General features: G+C 38.5%; 3 protein-coding genes and 1 pseudogene across 3 annotated transcripts; 1 reads left to right on the top strand and 3 right to left on the bottom strand.

Moving 5' to 3' along the window:
- The first annotated feature begins 14 nt into the window (after nt 1-14).
- LOC116290757 (uncharacterized) lies at nt 15-2,461 on the top strand (annotated as a pseudogene).
- A 1,123-nt stretch (nt 2,462-3,584) lies between these two features.
- LOC148912538 (uncharacterized) lies at nt 3,585-4,623 on the bottom strand. The gene has a single exon (XM_089027834.1). The coding sequence runs from the start codon at nt 4,445-4,447 to the stop codon at nt 3,827-3,829; it is 621 nt and encodes a 206-aa protein (XP_088883960.1). The 5' UTR covers nt 4,448-4,623; the 3' UTR covers nt 3,585-3,826.
- A 1,721-nt stretch (nt 4,624-6,344) lies between these two features.
- LOC116290758 (sphingosine 1-phosphate receptor 3-like) lies at nt 6,345-7,660 on the bottom strand. Its single transcript, XM_089027201.1, has 2 exons — nt 7,098-7,660; nt 6,345-7,052 (listed from the first exon to the last, which is right to left on the bottom strand). The coding sequence occupies exons 1-2, from the start codon at nt 7,658-7,660 to the stop codon at nt 6,731-6,733; spliced, it is 885 nt and encodes a 294-aa protein (XP_088883327.1). The 3' UTR covers nt 6,345-6,730.
- A 2,754-nt stretch (nt 7,661-10,414) lies between these two features.
- Nucleotides 10,415-11,476, bottom strand: LOC148912537 (histamine H2 receptor-like). Its single transcript, XM_089027200.1, has one exon. It carries the CDS (start codon nt 11,351-11,353, stop codon nt 10,415-10,417), a length of 939 nt encoding a protein of 312 aa, XP_088883326.1. The 5' UTR covers nt 11,354-11,476.
- Between the last annotated feature and the right edge of the window lie 6,096 nt (nt 11,477-17,572).

Below are 17,572 nucleotides of genomic sequence, written 5' to 3'. Positions count from 1 at the left end.
GGAAAGGACAAAAAATGAACCCCCGGTCCGTGGACCACCATCATGGACCCCTTCATGGACCCCTTCATGGACCTGGTCTATGGACCCCTTCATGGACCTGGTCTATGGACCCCTTTATGGACCTGATCTATGGACCCCTTTATGGACCTGGTCTATGGACTCCTTTATGGACCTGGTCTATGGACTCCTTTATAGACCTGTCTATGGACCCCTTCATGGACCTGGTCTATGGGCCCCTTCATGGACCTGGTCTATTGATCCCATCATGGACCTGGTCTATTGATCCCATCATGGACCTGGCATGGTCTATGGACCCCTTCATGGACCTGCTCCAGGACGGTCCATGCACGACCCCATACAAAAAACTCTTTTTTAATATGAAAAATCTGAGATTATTGTAAAACCACCTACTTTAATTTAAAAAGTCAAACGTTTATTCGAAAAACTACAGGATTATGATCTTCCTGTAGCCACGAGGGGATTTGAAATCAAATAAAATGGCGGCCACTCGATGGCAAGCAGATCGTACTATTTTGGTTTGTTTAGAGGAGATATAATTAATAAGATGACAGGAAAAAAGTGCGCGGAAAACCAACTCATTAAGGAATGATCTTAGCCTTCAAGGTGTTCAAAAAAAACTATAAAAAGCAGCTTTTCCATGGCAACATTAGCCGATCGTGAAGCGAGATAAGTTTTACAAGCTCATAATTCCTATAGTTTGTCGAATAGACGTTCGCCTCTTTAATGTAGATAAGTATTACAATCATCTCAGTCGATTTGTCATACTAAAAAGGGATTATGTATTTGGGGTAGTCCATGGACCGGGTCTAAATAATGGTCCATGGACCGGGAGTCCATGTTTTTTTTTCTCCCGTTTTATATAGTTTTCTTCAAAGTCACGATTTTTAAAGCCCATAGGTCACGCCTATATGCGTGCGCCCTTTTCATCTCAATCTTCTTAATTCTTCAATCCGCAGTGTCAATCGTCTCAGTACTTCAGCACAATCACTCCACGTTTTTGCTCTAATGAACGAACATAAATTTTCAACATCAGTTTCGATAATCTCGTGCTGTTGGAACAAAAGATTTGCGAATTCTTTTGTGATTTTGTTGCCTTAATAAGGCTGCGTGGTAGTGACGTCACAACTCAGACAAACAAACCCAACTTGTCATCTCCGCAGTGGTTACGATTTCTGTCGTTTAGTTTGTAATGACAAGCCAATATGTTTTATTAAAAGAGAAGAGAAAAACGAAATCAGTGATAGAATCTTGCAGACAGTATTCTTTGGGCATGCCAAAGGTCATGATGTTGCCAAGATGACTGTGGAAACACTTCAGGACGCAGGTTATCAGTTACCTCTCTCAGGCTTAGCAAGTTTGTCACCAGATGGACCAAATGTCAATAAAACCATTTGGAGTTCTATCAGCGATGTACTATTAGGAGAAGGGCTCTCTGGTCTTATGCCTTTCATCCCTTGCAACATTCATGTTGTGCACATTGCTTTTCAAGCAGGTATGGAGAGGCCTCTGCGGAAATAGCCATAGATCTTTTCTATTGGCTAAAAAGTTCACCTCTTGGAGAATCTATATCAAAGCGTTGAATGATCCAGAACTTGATAAGGATCTTTTCATCTGACATGTGCAATGCAGATGGCTTACACTTATTCCAGCAGTAGACAGAATTGTCAAGAAATGGGAAGCAATCAAGAAATACTTTCCAAAAGAGTTGCCCAAGCCAGCTACAGAGGAAAAGACATTTGCAACTATCTAAAAGGATGAGGAGTACAATTGTATCTGTAGAAAGTTGCAAGACATAATCTTCCTAGCTCAATTGGCTTTTTTGTTGTCTGGAGCCAATTTGTAAGAAGTTTCTCTCTACTCTCCGATGCAATGTGTGATGATAGTCAAATATATGATAGGTTCATTCCTGAAGATGCTTACAGATGACCACTCTAAAAGAGAGAATGAATTGTCCTTTCACAGACAGAAGTTGGGTAGACAACTTGTTCTCTTTTGTCTAAGCTTCCAACTGTTTCAGGTATGAAACAGTTCTATGTGGACACCAAAAAGTATTTGGTTGGTCGTTAATCAGCATTGTGCGCAAGCTATTCGTAGATAAGTAGTCATGATGCCAACAGTTTCAGAAGAGGAAGTGGCTTTGGTAACTGACGAGTGGAAGGCTTACCAGGCAGGCGATGTCAATACAGACAAATGCACACGTAAACTTGATCTGCTGCAAACAAGAAAACAGTAAATATGCAGACAGGGCTTCTCTAGCTGACCTCACAATAAATGGTCTGCATTCTGTTAAAGATCATGTGAAAGTGTGTGGAGAAAGTTCACATCCTAAAGGGTTTTCTTTGTGCATCAAGAGAGGCACACAAGCATAGCAAAAAGACTTGATGATGAGAAGGAAGAAAAAAAGGGAAGTGAAGCAAGAGAGAGAAAAGCAGGCAGATAGATTAGAAGAAGAAAACACTCTATGAAGAAGCAAACGAAAGGCTTTTGCATGCGATAAAGGACAAAAACTTCAGTGAGGCTGCAATATTTCAAGGGGTACTTGAAGTTGCTTAAAAGAAAATGCAGCAAGCGATGGAAAAAAACGTAACAGAGTTCAGTCAAGAGAACTCAGCTAAGGAGAAGGGGTCTGGAGCAATTAAGCATGGGTCATTAAAAGTTTACGATTGAAAATGGGGCTTCACCTGTTTGTGATTTTTTTTGTTGTTTTTTTTTTTTTGTTTTTTTTTTTTTTTTTTTTTTTTTTTTTTTTTCCATATAGATATATTATTTTATGATACATTTTTACCAGTAACTAAAGGTGGGTTGTCATTTTAAAATTCCACACCTAAATAAGGGTAGCCAGCAAATTAGGCATGTATTTTCACAGCAATTCCTCAAGCTCCTTCCTCCTCATAAAAAATGAATTCTCTCTTAATAAAATCCATTCAAGGAGGTCCCTAAAGTGTTTTAGAAAATCAGTGAAAACTATCAGCTATTTTTTTCATACATGTTTTCCCATTTTACTGAGTCTGATTTGTATAAAGGAGATATGGCTAAATATTAGAGTAGATGAGATTTGAACAGAGTCAAGGGCGTCAATAAAAATTGCATCAAGGAAAATGACTGTCATACCTTTAGACCATACATGAAGGCTCACTATGCGGCTATATCACTGTGAAAAAATTTTCATGATTAAGTTTGTTGGTAGATTGGGGGAAAGGAGAGAGATGGGGAATTAAATTGTTAAACCTGCCCTGTACTTTTTATCCTGAACACTTTTTTGTATTAAAGACATTAATTTGTCACCACAGAAATAACAACTTTCATCTTCTGGAGCTGACTTTTCTAGACCACAGTAACAGAACTGGTTGTCATGGAAAACTCTTTCAGGAACATATACATCTTTGCTCTCTGTGTACCTACTAGGCTCATGCCCCTGCTCTGGAAGTCAAATAAGCATTATAAATTCATGTCTAAATATATCAACCCATCTAGATCTGTAAGTTGAATTTAAGCTCAAGCGGTGTAGAGCAATATGCTTGGCCTCCCTCCCCTCCATTGTTACTGTCAATAGGCCTTGTTGGTATTTCTCATAGACATCTTTGGCATGTACAGGAAGAACTTTACCCAGGGTCCAAATTGTTGGGTTTATGCTGTAAGGAAGAAACATTTTATTAGCACAAAAGTATTCAGATGCTGCCTTCTCTAGCTTCACAAGATCTGTTGGGTGTACTTCTATTCTGTTAAATATAGAACAGCAGTCCCTCAGTCTAATCCCTATATAAGTTAATGCTAGCACAGTCTGCCTCTGCTTTGGACTGTCTTCCTATCTGCTTAGACGTTTAATTAGCCGCATGAAGTTATGGCAAAGTAAACGTGATTCTTTTCCTGTAAATCGGTACTGGAAATCTCCCTTTTTCCCTTGTGTTTCACCATACCAACTGATTATCTTCTTAGCTGCACGTGTTGCCTTCACCTCGTACGTCAGTGCATTAACTACTCTTGAAAAACATGTGTCTTCAGGGATATCAGAAAACGGCTTCTGAGATGGTAAAAATGTTGACTTTGCCATGGACTCCTTTACTACAGCAAGGAAGTACTGCCATGCATTATTCTTCAAGTGGAGAGGTTCTACATGGGCTTTGTCAATGAGGCTTCCCACAAGTGGCTCAAACTCTTGACGGCTCCTTTGTTTTGCTATGAATTCTGTGGTCTTTGTTCTTTGTGTGCTTCCAGCTAACTTGGGGGAAAGTGAGGCTTTAAAAGCTTTCACTTTCTCGGCAACTTCTATTCTTTTGTTGTAGGTCCATGGTCTCCACTTACAGTTTTCATCATAACCAAAAATTACTTCCAAGTCACCACAGTCAGAATAGGAAGCATCTCCAAATGTAGAGAAGTAGGAAGCTGAATTAGGAAGCTCCCCACCTAACATGGCCAACATTTTCATGTCATTGGGAAGCTCTTCAAAATAAAAAGAAACATGGAGACCTTCTATTTCATAAACTTTGCCTTGTATTTCTACAATTTGCTGACAGAAAGCTTTTATGTAGTTTCTCACTAGAGGGGAGGTCCCCTCACAGTTAGCCACAAACACTAAAAAAAGTGTCACTGCTCGAAGCCACACGCTTTCCTACATTCAGAAAACTTAACAAAAAGGAACAAGCAGTTTCATTTTTACCAAATGGAAAGCCATCTCCCCCAAATGCAATTTTGAAACTCCTTCCTGGATTTTGTTGCTAAGTAGAAACTAGCTAGCCTAGATAATATTCACAAAGACCTCTAAAGGAACCATTTATATTTTCATCATCAATATTTGAAGACAATTTTTCACTTACAGAATATACTCTACCAATATCAATTGCTTTGATCTCTTTCATAAGGTTATTATAGGTGATAAGCTTAGGTATAGTTCAGCTAGACATGTATTTTATGGTAGTCTTGCCTCCTCTCTTTCTATTGGTGCATTAATGGGTAAGCTATAATTATTATTATGATATTTCAATAATGACAGAATGAATTAATTACATGTGCTTCCTGTAATGGCTGTTTGTGCTATGGTGTTTCCATTCTTTCCAAACATTCAACTGATTCACTGAGGATATTTTCCTGGAATAAATGCTTCTAAATTAATTAATGAAGAACTGATACTTTGATAGGGTACTAGAGTAATATTTCATAGTTTCAAATAAGTTAATAACAAGAACTACCAAAGGGATTGAATTTATTACATATTCTCCTTACCAATCAAGTATATATATATTCGTGCAGTTAGAAGAATTACATCTACAATCAATCATCGAATTATTCAATAGCCTTGGCTGTGGATATACAAAAAAAATACTCCGAATAACCCGAAAATGAAATATTGATTTACATTGCAGTCACGGAATAGTAATTAAGCATAATAAAGCCAGGGAACAGTTTTCTTTACCTTGGCTTTCAATCTTCGAAGTTTTTGCTGCTCGAGCATCACTGCAGATGATGCAGTCGCTTTCTCCACAGCCAATTCCTTGAGAATCTCCCGTCTTGCCTACGTGAATGCGGAATTCATAGTCAAGCGAAGAAAAAGTCAGATAGGTTATTTTTATACTGCCGCGTCAATTACCTATTAATTTCTATATCTACTCTAATCAAGGTCTATCACGTGTTGCCTCACCAAGTTCTATGATGTGTGGCCTCACCAAGGTCTGATGTGTTGCCTCACCAAGGTCTATGATGTGTTGCCTCACCAAGGTCTATGATGTGTGGCCTCACCAAGGTCTATGATGTGTGGCCTCACCAAGGTCTATGATGGGTGGCCTCACCAAGGTGTATGATGTGTGGCCTCTCCAAGGTCTATGAAGTGTGGCCTCTCCAAGGTCTATGATGTGTGGCCTCTCCAAGGTCTATGATGTGTGGCCTCACCAAGGTCTATGATGTGTGGACTCACCAAGGTCTATGATGTGTTGCCTCACCAAGGTCTGATGTGTGGCCTCACCAAGGTCTATGATGTGTTGCCTCACCAAGGTCTATGATGTGTGGCCTCACCAAGGTCTATGATGTGTGGCCTCACCAAGGTCTATGATGTGTGGCCTCTCCAAGGTCTGATGTGTGGCCTCACCAAGGTCTATGATGTGTGGCCTCTCCAAGGTCTGATGTGTGGCCTCACCAAGGTCTATGATGTGTGGCCTCACCAAGGTTTATGATGTGTGGCCTCTCCAAGGTCTGATGTGTGGCCTCACCAAGGTCTATGATGTGTGGCCTCTCCAAGGTGTATGATGTGTGGCCTCTCCAAGGTCTATGATGTGTGGCCTCACCAAGGTGTATGATGTGTGGCCTCACCAAGGTCTATGATGTGTGGCCTCTCCAAGGTCTATGATGTGTGGCCTCACCAAGGTCTATGATGTGTTGCCTCACCAAGGTCTATGATGTGTGGCCTTACCAAGGTCTATGATGTGTGGCCTCTCCAAGGTGTATGATGTGTGGCCTCTCCAAGGTCTGATGTGTGGCTTCACCAAGGTCTATGATGTGTGGCCTCACCAAGGTCTGATGTGTGGCCTCACCAAGGTCTATGATGTGTGCCCTCACCAAGGTGTATGATGTGTGGCCTCTCCAAGGTCTATGAAGTGTGGCCTCTCCAAGGTCTATGATGTGTGGCCTCTCCAAGGTCTATGATGTGTGGCCTCACCAAGGTCTATGACGTGTGGCCTCACCAAGGTCTGATGTGTGGCCTCACCAAGGTCTATGATCCCTAGGTAGCTGGTGCTGGACCCACTGGTCTTATCCTTTTGGCTGGTTGATCGGGAGAGCAATGCAATATTAATGTAAATAGAGCCACTCTGAAATACCTCATTCGGAAGACATAAATTATAGGGTTGATGAAAGAACTGGCTACAAACAATACCACGAAGAATAAGATGATATAAGGTGAAATAGTGACTTGATTTGCATCGTTAATGATGAACAATAATGCTAATGGAATCCAAGTAGCAAACGACGTAACGGTCACTAAGAAAGATGTCTTCACCAGCCTGTAATCTTGGCTTGACCACTGGGGGCTTGTGTGCAGTTGGCTGCGTTGTTGACTTGATCAGGTTTTGCAAAAGATTGCAATATACGAAGCACATGTCACAGAAAACACCGAGATAATCCATATCCCGCCAAGATATTCCTTTGAACTGTCGTCGAATGAGAATACACCCTTTATGGCGATTAGAATAGAAGCTAACCACGTAAATGCTATCGAGAGAGCGTACACCCGAAGACTGCACTGACGATGACGCAATGGCCACATAATTGCTGACATGCGCTCTAACGCCACAAGAGCTATGGACAACATGGTAGCATTGCAAGTCATCGTGTACACATGAAATTGGATTTTCACAGCAGGACTATCACTTTGAGCAGCATTTTCTTTTGCAAGTACCTTAAACCCGTATATCCGAGCAATAACAAAATTAACGGCTAAGGACCCAAGGCCTACCAGCATGTCCGCTACAGCCAAGTTAATTACACAGTACATACTTCGCTTACGTAGATGTCTGTTGATGGTGAAGGTGATGATGGTCAGGAGGTTGGCAAGAACGACGATAAAGGCTTGTGTGAAGAACACAATCAGGCAGATGATGTCTGCGGTATCCAAGCTGTTGTTCGATGACGTCTCTGTCGTATTCTGAGACATAGTTGCCATTCGTCTAAAAAGAAAGACCTGTACAAGACGACAAAAGACGACATCAAAAAATGACCAACAGAGTATCCTTTCTTCCCTTTATCTTTGGTAATTTATTTACCCTTTCTTTGCAATATTAATTTCGTTTTCGTGTTTTTGTGTTTGCTTTTCTTTCCTTTCACTAGGCAGCTGATTTCAGGAAAGCAATGACAAAATAAGCCGATGAAAAAGCAAAAGGGGGGAACATCTTCCATCTTTTACCAAACACAAAAACAAGAATTTCAAAGAAATTTCCTCTTCAGTTCATATCCTATTCAATAATGTTCTTCTTAAATTGACCCTTCTCAAAATTATCTTGGATGCGAGACTAACATGAAACGCAGAATAAGTTAATCTTTTTCTCGATGGAATTTGTGGCATTTCTTCTTCGTATTTCCGAATGTCTATGTTAGCCTTGCATTTATTCTGACTTTGAGAAGTTTCCATTGCTTGATGACGCAGAACCCCAAAAGTCATAGTACTTTTTTCACTTGTCTTCAGTTCCGGCCGTTCAGAAGTGTTCTTTGTTTTACCTGCTTTCTACATAAGATTTCACTTCATGGAATTGTCTTTCTTTTAGTTCCCGTATCTCTCTTCTTTTTTCCTTCCCTCAATCCTAGACTCTAGAAACTTCCAGTTTTCAGTATTGATGCCTTGTGTTTTCCTCTTGATGCAGATTCGTTCACTGCGGAAGGCCAAAACTGTTTTATGCGAATTCAATGAATCATTACACTGAGACTTTTTGCACTAGAATTTGGCAATTTGAGGAAAATATACCACAATCAAAGCCGTGGGCAAATCCGAGTTTTTCAGGGAGTTTTTCTCCTGCCGAGGGGCGCCTTTTCATCTAATTTTTTTTCTTTAAGATATTGGTTGTTTCACGTCGTGATTCAAGACTACTGGTCTAATCGTTTCCTTTCCAAATTGTGTAAGTCAATCGTAATTAATCTTGGACACTTGACAGACCAAAAGGACTCACGCATAGAAACGCACGCATACTATTCGGCAATCAATATATCAGTGCTTTCCCTGTATGCCTTAGCAATAATCTATCAAATGAATAACATCAGTTATTAATGGCATGAAACGTAGTCGAGCACTGAAAACCGGCTCCATAATTTTAAATATGTAAGGACTTTAAACTTTATTAACAAAATAAGAGGAAAACTGAATGTCTTGACAAAAAATAACGGAAAACTCCAGGAGACACCTTTTCTCCTGGCCTGCGTGGAATTAAAGAACCGCTAACCTGATTGCAGCCAAATAAACCTTATTGAACTGTAATCGAAAATTATTCGTTATAACGACTTGACACAGCCTTGATTGATTATCGTTTTCTAAGAATTAAATTTAGAAGTTTCCTGATATTAATCAAAACTCGTCGGTAGGAATAATAGTCTTATGAATTATTTTTGTAGTTTCCCGGAAAGAACTTCTCGCTAGAACCAGATGTTCACGTAATTATTTCACATTGCAATGATATAACATGTCCTCTGATTGGCTCTGATGTAGTCTATGTTCCTATTGGCCAAACACTAATTCATGGTACAAGAGATACAGCCAATGATAAAACAGTTTATTTTATTTGTCCGAGGCTTTCCGGCAGCTGTGCCTCTGAAATGAATGAAACACGCGCCCCTGAAAAGCAGTGTGTCATGCGAGTCCCAAAAAATGCTTTTTTAAAAGGTTTCTGTCTGCCTACTTTATAAGAAATCCATGAAAAAGTTTTTTAATTCCCAATTCTAAATTCAAATGTAATGCTGATTTTAAATCTGGAAAGAAAAAAAGGGTGTGTTATAAGAGAAAATTATATTTTTCTAATCTCCCAAAATGAGACATCAAGTCTTTGAAAAAGATTAGTTATCTTAACAAAACATATAAATCTTATCATATTTTAGTAAAATAATGTGGATAGAGTCGTTTTCATTGCACCGTGAAACATTAGTCAGACTAATACGTAGTACTTGTTGGTGATAGCTAGTATTAGATCTAGTCTAATGAACCATAGACAACCATTATAATAAGGTGAATACATTAACGTGAAAAATACCAAAATGATACTCTTCCGAGTCAGGTCTCCTTGTGTTTAATACAAACTATCACACACTGCCACAAAGTAATTAGTCATTTTCGTTTCACGGTGCAATGAAAACGACTCTAAACATCCATATACTATAAGTGTAACTGGTAATCAAGCTTTTGACGTTATTTTTTCAGGAAAACTAAGGTTATACATTGCATGTTTTACAAAGATCAGTCAAAAGATTTGGAAAATATTGAGAAACTTGTACTCCGTTTTGGAAAACCGGAAAAAATTTACAGAGTCTTGTGCAAAATTTGAGTGTTTTGCCCTGTCGTTCAAAGAGAAAAGGTTGAAGGACTGTCCTCATTGTATATGTACAGTATATCGTTGTAAGATCTTGCGACTACTTTTGAAAGTTCTGTTCTTGTCATGACACTGACTTGTGTCATGACAAGACAACGCGCAGACGCGCTCTAATTAGACCGATTCCGCCAATTGCGCAACTTCAGGTAATTGACGCGGCAGATTATTTAAGTGACCTATCTGACTAATAACTTCACTTGACTCTGATCTGAAGATGACTTCCGCTCAGGTTAAGTCGAAACGTCAGTCACATCAAACAGTCCTACTCAGGACTACATCCACCCGGATGATCACATTACAAACATTGTTGCTTCGACAGATATTGTTACTTCGATAAACATTCATTCACCTGGGTTCAGACCATTCTTTGCAACACAAGCTTGTATTGTTAGTTTGGCTGAAGTACACCCTTGTGTTGGTCGATCACGTGAACATGTTAATATCAGGTGAAGCAAAGCTTTTCTGAAATCCTTCATTCTAAACACATAAACTATTGGATTAATGAGAGAGTTGGAAAAAGAAAGTAAACTAATTCCTCCAAAAACACTAGATGAAACAACGATAGCATCCGTGGCTGTTAACATAGAAACCAATGCCAGTGGGATCCAGGTTCCAATGGATGCCACGGTCACTATAAATAGAGTCATTACCAGTCTCTTGTCTCGTCTTGATACCCGCTGACCAGCCATCTGTTGTTGCTGCTGTTTGACTTTGATGAATATGACGATATATGATATACAGATGATTCCAACTTCAAGACAGATTGTTAATCCTTGCAACAATTGTTTTATCCACATCTTCGCATGGTTGGCCGTCGTCTCCATGGAAATGACTGTCAAAACTCCACAGATCACAGCAGCTATCCAGGTCATCGAGATAGCCAGGCTGTCTGCCCAGGGTGTTACATTACGGTGACGTAAGGGCCACACAGTAGCGCACATGCGCTCTACTGCCACAAGAACTAAAGACCACATGGACCAGGACCCCATAACAGTGTTTTGTACCTGTAGCCAACGTAACGAATCTTGTTCTAAGTACTCGAATGCCAATACGGTATACGACACTAGAATTCCAATCCCAAACAACATGTCCACCACGGCCAGGTTAATGACACAGTACATACTTCGCTTGCGCAGATGTCTGTTGATGGTGAAGGTGATGATGGTCAGGAGGTTGGCAAGGACGATGACAAAAGCTTCTATGAAAAGTGTCACCCTCAAGATGTGGTCATTCGTAGCACCATCCTCAACCAAACCTGACTCGGTCGCGCTATTCGACATTTTTTCGAATAGCAATAGTTATCGGTGATTTCTTCTATAGTAGCCAAGTTGTTTTAAATCCAAAAACTCCCAAAATCTAATATTAATGTTAATTTAACCTGATGAGATGTGCTTCACTCACAGATTAAGTTTCTTCAGTCGATTAACAGAGTTCAACTGACCACTGAGCTGCAGACGAAAACAGTAACTCGGAAGAATTGGAAAGGATTATGCAGGAGTGGCAGAAGAGTGAGCAATGTGATCTCACGGGTGAGTATATAGTGTTGAGGAAGCCTGTTGTCCTGTTGTTGTTGCGCGTTGTGAACTGAGACGCTACTGAAATGAATGGAGCAAGTAATTTAAAAATTCTTTTTATTTAAGACTAGAATACACTGACAACCTAGTTTGAACCTAGTGCTGTTGAACGGCGTACGTTTGATGTGACAAGTGAAATTAAAATAGTAATAATCAGTTATGTGTAACTGTGATATTAACTATGTACTTCACACTTCCTCGTAGCGCATAAGGCCTTAATGATTCATTTCTCAGCTTTGTTCTTGATTCCCAACTTTAAAAAATGGTATTATAGTCAACACTAATACAAGATATTTTGACTGCCAAACTCTCATGGCGGGCTTGAAAAGATCATGTCTTTGGAGTACCTTTACTATCGAACCAAGTTTCTTTGCCTATAAACAACTACGTGCACTATATCAGCTAAATAAACACTGATTCCGTTATTAAAAAAACCTTTTGTTCATACAGTCAACACGGCTCAAGCTTACCTACTAGTTAATGGTTTCAGTATTGGAATATTCGACATCTTTAAATAATACCGGAAGACTGTGACGTGGTGTTCTTGCGGAGATGCTCTTAGAGCGCGAATTGGGTTGTCTGTCATGTGGTCTGAGGGGACCACTTGCCATACAATTGCTTACGAAAAAATTGTATTTTGGAAAAAAGATTAGTAGTGGAATAAAGGCGCAGTTTTAATGTTCCACCCCTCGCTAACACTGAAAAGACGTAGCACTACGCCTTGCCTTGCCTTGCCTTGCCTTGCCTTGCCTTGCCTTGCCTTGCCTTGCCTTGCCTTGCCTTGCCTTGCCTTGCCTTGCCTTGCCTTGCCTTGCCTTGCCTTGCCTTGCCTTGCCTTGCCTTGCCTTGCCTTGCCTTGCCTTGCCTTGATCATAGTAATAATTTATGCTTCTCATTTTTTGTATGGTTATAGGTTCCCTTAGTTTTTGGTTTTGTTGTACAATTTCACTACTAACTACCACTGATGTAAGTCCGTTAAGTACGAGGACAACAGAGTTAGGGAAGATGATTCACATGTTTATGGCCTATCCACAACTGAGGAAGGAGAGTAACCCAAGAAAGAGGTTAGGTAGGGAAAAGATAATAATAATAATAACAACTTTATTAGACAGGGTAACACCGTTACCATAAATGATAATTTTCAGGTGGCCCTCGATAAAATATATACAAAATAGAATGATAATAATAAATAATAGTAACATATATATACATATCAAATCCCCTTCCCGCCAAACCATCAATTCCCCCTCCAACCCACCATCCTCCCCCTACCCTCCCCCACGCAACGACCCTCCCGCAACCGGGTGTATATGAGACTATATAATAAGCAAAAAATAGATCATCCTAAATATGTAAATTGAAAGTTCTAAAAACAAAATCAAAAATATGAGAGTGTATATTTGTAAGAGAGCCGCCACACGAAAACAGAGCATCAGGAATTCAGCCGGACAGGGACAGATCAAAGGACAAAAGAACAACACTTTTTCTTCCGTCCCTCAACCAATTCCCCCACCAATGCCCGCCCCTCCGCGTGATGGCTCTCTCGCATTCAGGTGCAGGTAAAATAAAAAGGTATCAATTAATTATTAAGAGTCCAGGCTAAAACTTTGGTTGTAAATATCGAAATAAACTGTTATTTAAATAACGTTTTTTGAAGTGTTCAACTGTGGGGCTTTCTTTAACTTCTTTAGTCAGTCCATTCCAGATGCTTGTACCACGGTAATGAAAGGTTCTTTGTCCAGTAGATGTTTTGAACAGTGGGATTGTTATGTTTCCTTTCAACGATTGTCTTGTTCGGCGTTTGCTGTTATTGGTAAACTTATTAGACAAATATGATGGAGCCAGGTTGTTCATGCATTTATACATGAGTGTTCCAGTGAGGAGCTTTGCCTGTTCATCTACTGGGAGCCAGTCAAGTTTTTGGAAGAGCCTATGTCACGTGCTTTACGGATATCTAGTATGGTACGACCCGCTCTTTTTTGTACTTTATGAATACGCTTAAGGTCTTCTTTAGCACAAGTACTGTAGATTGTAAGACCGTAGTCGATGATTGGTTGAATCATGCTGTTATAGAAAAGCATACGTGCGAAATGAGGTAAAAAACATTTGATGCGTCTTAGTAGAGACAGTCTAGTGTTTATTTTCTTAATGATATGACTAATGTGCTGTTTCCAGGTGAGATTTCTGTCGATATATAGACCCAGCAACTTGTGACAGTTCACTTTGTTTATCTCTGATGAGTCGATGGTTAAGGAGATTTCGTCACAAATTTTATTCCTTGGTCTTGTACAGATTGTCATCATTTTTGATTTATCTTTGTTGATGACTAAGCGATTTCCTTTGGTCCAGTCTGACAATGGCTGTAGGTCGGTGTTCAGGGATGACATAATTTCATTAGGTTGTTTATTTGCTGTGTAGAGTGTGATGTCATCTGCGTACAAATCAATTTTGCTTTTGTCGATATAAAGTACCAGATCATTCATGTAAATTGAAAATAATAATGGACTGAGGATGGACCCTTGTGGAATACCTATGGGTTGAGAACTGCGTTCTTTTGAGCGCTTGCCTCTGAAAACCACTATCTGTTTTCTTTCATCAAGGAATGATCGTACAAGATTCATTGAAGTATCTTTAAGGTTGTAACACTCGAGTTTTTTTAGAAGAAAATGGTGGCTTACCATATCAAAGGCCTTGCTCAGGTCAATCATAACTGCTGTGTTTATGTAACCTTTGTCCATGTTTTCAAGGAAGGAGTCTGTAAGTTTTATAAGCAGAGTCTCGCAGGAGTGCTAGGTCCTGAATCCTGATTGGTTATCGTTTAGTAGGCTAAAATAGTCCAGATAAGTTGCCAGTTCCTTATGTAAATGTCGTTCAATGATTTTTGAAATGACTGGTAGAACAGCTATTGGCCTATAATTGGCTGGATCATTGATGTCCCCTTTTTTATGAATAGGGCATATTTTGGCCAACTTGAATTGAGATGGATATACTCCTGTGCTGATAGAGGTGATAGATAGAGATAGCTGACAGCTTTATGTATACAAGGAAAAAATATAGGTATATATGAAAACGTTTTCCCGGGAAGGCGGGTTATCCCTATATTTAGCAAGAAGTTAAAGAGATACATAACTCAAATCATATGAAAATATTTTATCATTCATTTATTCATTTGATGAACAATCAATATTGAGAACATTGAGTTAGGGTTTTTTAAGCACTTTAAGCGTTGGTAAATGGCCATTAGGGTGTTACTAAGGTGTTTGCAGGTGGTTGGTAGGGTATCAGTAGGGTGATAGCATGGTGTCAGTAGGGTGTTTGTGGGTTTTCAGTAGGATGTTAGCATGATGTTAGCATATTTTTTATTTATTTTTATATTAGACAACATTATAACATGAAATTCTCATGACATTATGACTACACTATCAGGAATTGAATGTAAAAATATTATATTTTTTCCTCCACTCGTTTGTTTTGGTGATTCTCCTCAGGATGCATGTGGTTTTTACAGATTACATACAAGTAATTGTGTTCTTAATTTGAAGTTGAGGAAACACCCACCTTGTTAGACAAGAAAAATGTTGAGGAGGAGGTTAAAATTACTGGAGGTAAGTAAACAAAAACATCTAAAAATATAGAATGTTTTCATTAAAATTTACACTGCTTTTTAATGTCAACAAATTAAAGCAAGCTTAACATGAAGGGTCAATCTTATTGGGATCAATTTCAATAAATTCAATAAATTAGCCACAAAACAAAAATAAAGTTGTGTGACAAAATTTTTGTATGTATAATGATTAACAAATAATCACATGATTTTTTCATAAATTTTTCAATGATTATTGTATTGGGGTTTTTTTTATTATGCATTCCTCATGTCATCATGCGTCGTTACCACAGGTTGTTACTAGTTCTAAAGAATATAATATATAGATTTAGGCACTGCCTAAAAGCGGAGCTCCAAAGGAATAGTACTATAGTGCTGAATACGTGACAAGCGTGGCGTTACGAAACAGCGTGACAACCTCTAAGCTTGTGATAAATCAATACTTTAATCTTCAAAAACATCCAAAAACGTCTTCAATTCGAAGAAAAATAGTTATAAATTATAGACGATAGAAAATCTGAATGTTAGAACATAGAACAAAGCATTTCTATTTAGCAAATGTTTACGCAAACTAGCTAATTTTTTTACGTATTTATAACCACATTTTGTAACTGAAAAAGTCCAGTAAAAGGCGAATATTTGGTGTAATTTAAGCGTATATTCCTTTTTCATATTTCATGTAACATTAAAATAAATTATCTATGGAAATGTTAAAACTATCCCAGATATGAAATCTTGTTTTGACAAGAATCTCTCGCGAAAGGTTTTTCATTTTTAGCTTGTTTTAGCCGTCAAATATTATGCTGAAATAAAACTCAAGTCAAATTTAGCCTTTTTTCCTTGAAATGCATCAAAAATAACAATTCAAAGCTTCAAGTATCGCTTTTCTCGTTCATAAGTACTGAAGAAAAATATATAAAATGCAGTAAAACTTACAAGAAAAATCCCCAAGTTTTCTTTCGATGTTTGCCGAAGCAACGGCCTTGTCGAGAGTTCAGTTCTGCTGTTTACTTTACACACACTTTGTCGATTTCTTTACAAAATCTCAATAATATCAATGAATGTACCTTTTATGAAGTGCTGTCTAGATTATTCTTGCAGTGTAATCAGGCTTTTCTGTCTTCAGGCCACCGGGTTTTCACTAGCTCCTGAGTTTGAGGTTTCAGCCACATCGTAAACTTTAATTTTCTTTTGCTAAATCTTCTTAACTTTTCCTCCGTGAAGAATTACCACAACCACAACCACAACCACAACCACAACCACAACCACAACCACAACCACAACCACAACCACAACCACAACCACAACCACAACCACAACCACAACCACAACCACAACCACAACCACAACCACAACCACAACCAAAACAAAAACAAAAACGCACTGTTTTCGTCCACGCGGAAAGCTGCGATAAAAAACGTGAGCTGCTTTCTTCGAGCAAGTCAATTTTGGAAAAGATAAATAAACAAATGAATGGATGGATGAATGAATGTATGAATGAATGGATGGATGGATGGATGGATGAATGAATGGATATCTGAATGGATGGATGGATGGATGGATGAATGGGTGAATGGATAATAATAATAATAATAATAATAATAATAATAATGATAATGAATTACTATTATTATTATTATTATTATTATTATTATTATTATTATATTGAGAGTAAGAATAAGAATGGAAATGGGAATGGGGATACTCTTTATTTAAACACGGTAACTCTTTTAACATAAATGTTAAAAACAATTTCCGTTGGTCTCCCTATATGCCGTAATTAAACTTATAATACATCATAAAGTAAATCAAACACACCATATGGTGAACGCGTGGATACTTTCTTTTGCCGATGATCTTGAATATTTTATTAGAATGCACCATTCTTAAAAGTCGCTAATTAAAATGAAAGAAACATGAAAGCGAGGCTAAGATCTGCAAATTCCAAGATGGCGGACGAGGAAGCTAGTGATAATAAAACCCCTTATAACACGTGCACAAGCGATTTATCATGTTTGCCAGACATAACCTTTAGATTTGTGGATGAATACATAAGAACGCACAGTAGTAGTACAGGAAGAGAGCAACTGAACAAAGCTTGTAAGTATTTTAGTAAAGAATACGTCCATTCTCTTAAAGGTATGTAAGTACTCGACTTTTGTACGCTCTTATTTCATTTTTCTTTCAAATTTTGACGCAATACCAAAGCTGATAAACCCAGAATACTATCAGTGGTTTTATATTTGAGCTTATTATCAAGGTTTAAAAATATGTTTTTGGCAGTGGAGATATATTTTTTGTTTTGTTTTCAAAGTTTACTG

Source organism: Actinia tenebrosa, unplaced genomic scaffold (genome assembly GCF_029948245.1).
Source record: "Actinia tenebrosa isolate PJP-AT-01 unplaced genomic scaffold, QUT_ActTen_1.0 PGA_scaffold11__36_contigs__length_13525064, whole genome shotgun sequence".
NCBI classification, from domain to species: Eukaryota; Metazoa; Cnidaria; class Anthozoa; order Actiniaria; family Actiniidae; genus Actinia; species Actinia tenebrosa.
Note: the sequence above shows the minus strand (reverse complement) of the source record. Positions and strands in the feature narration are given on the sequence as shown.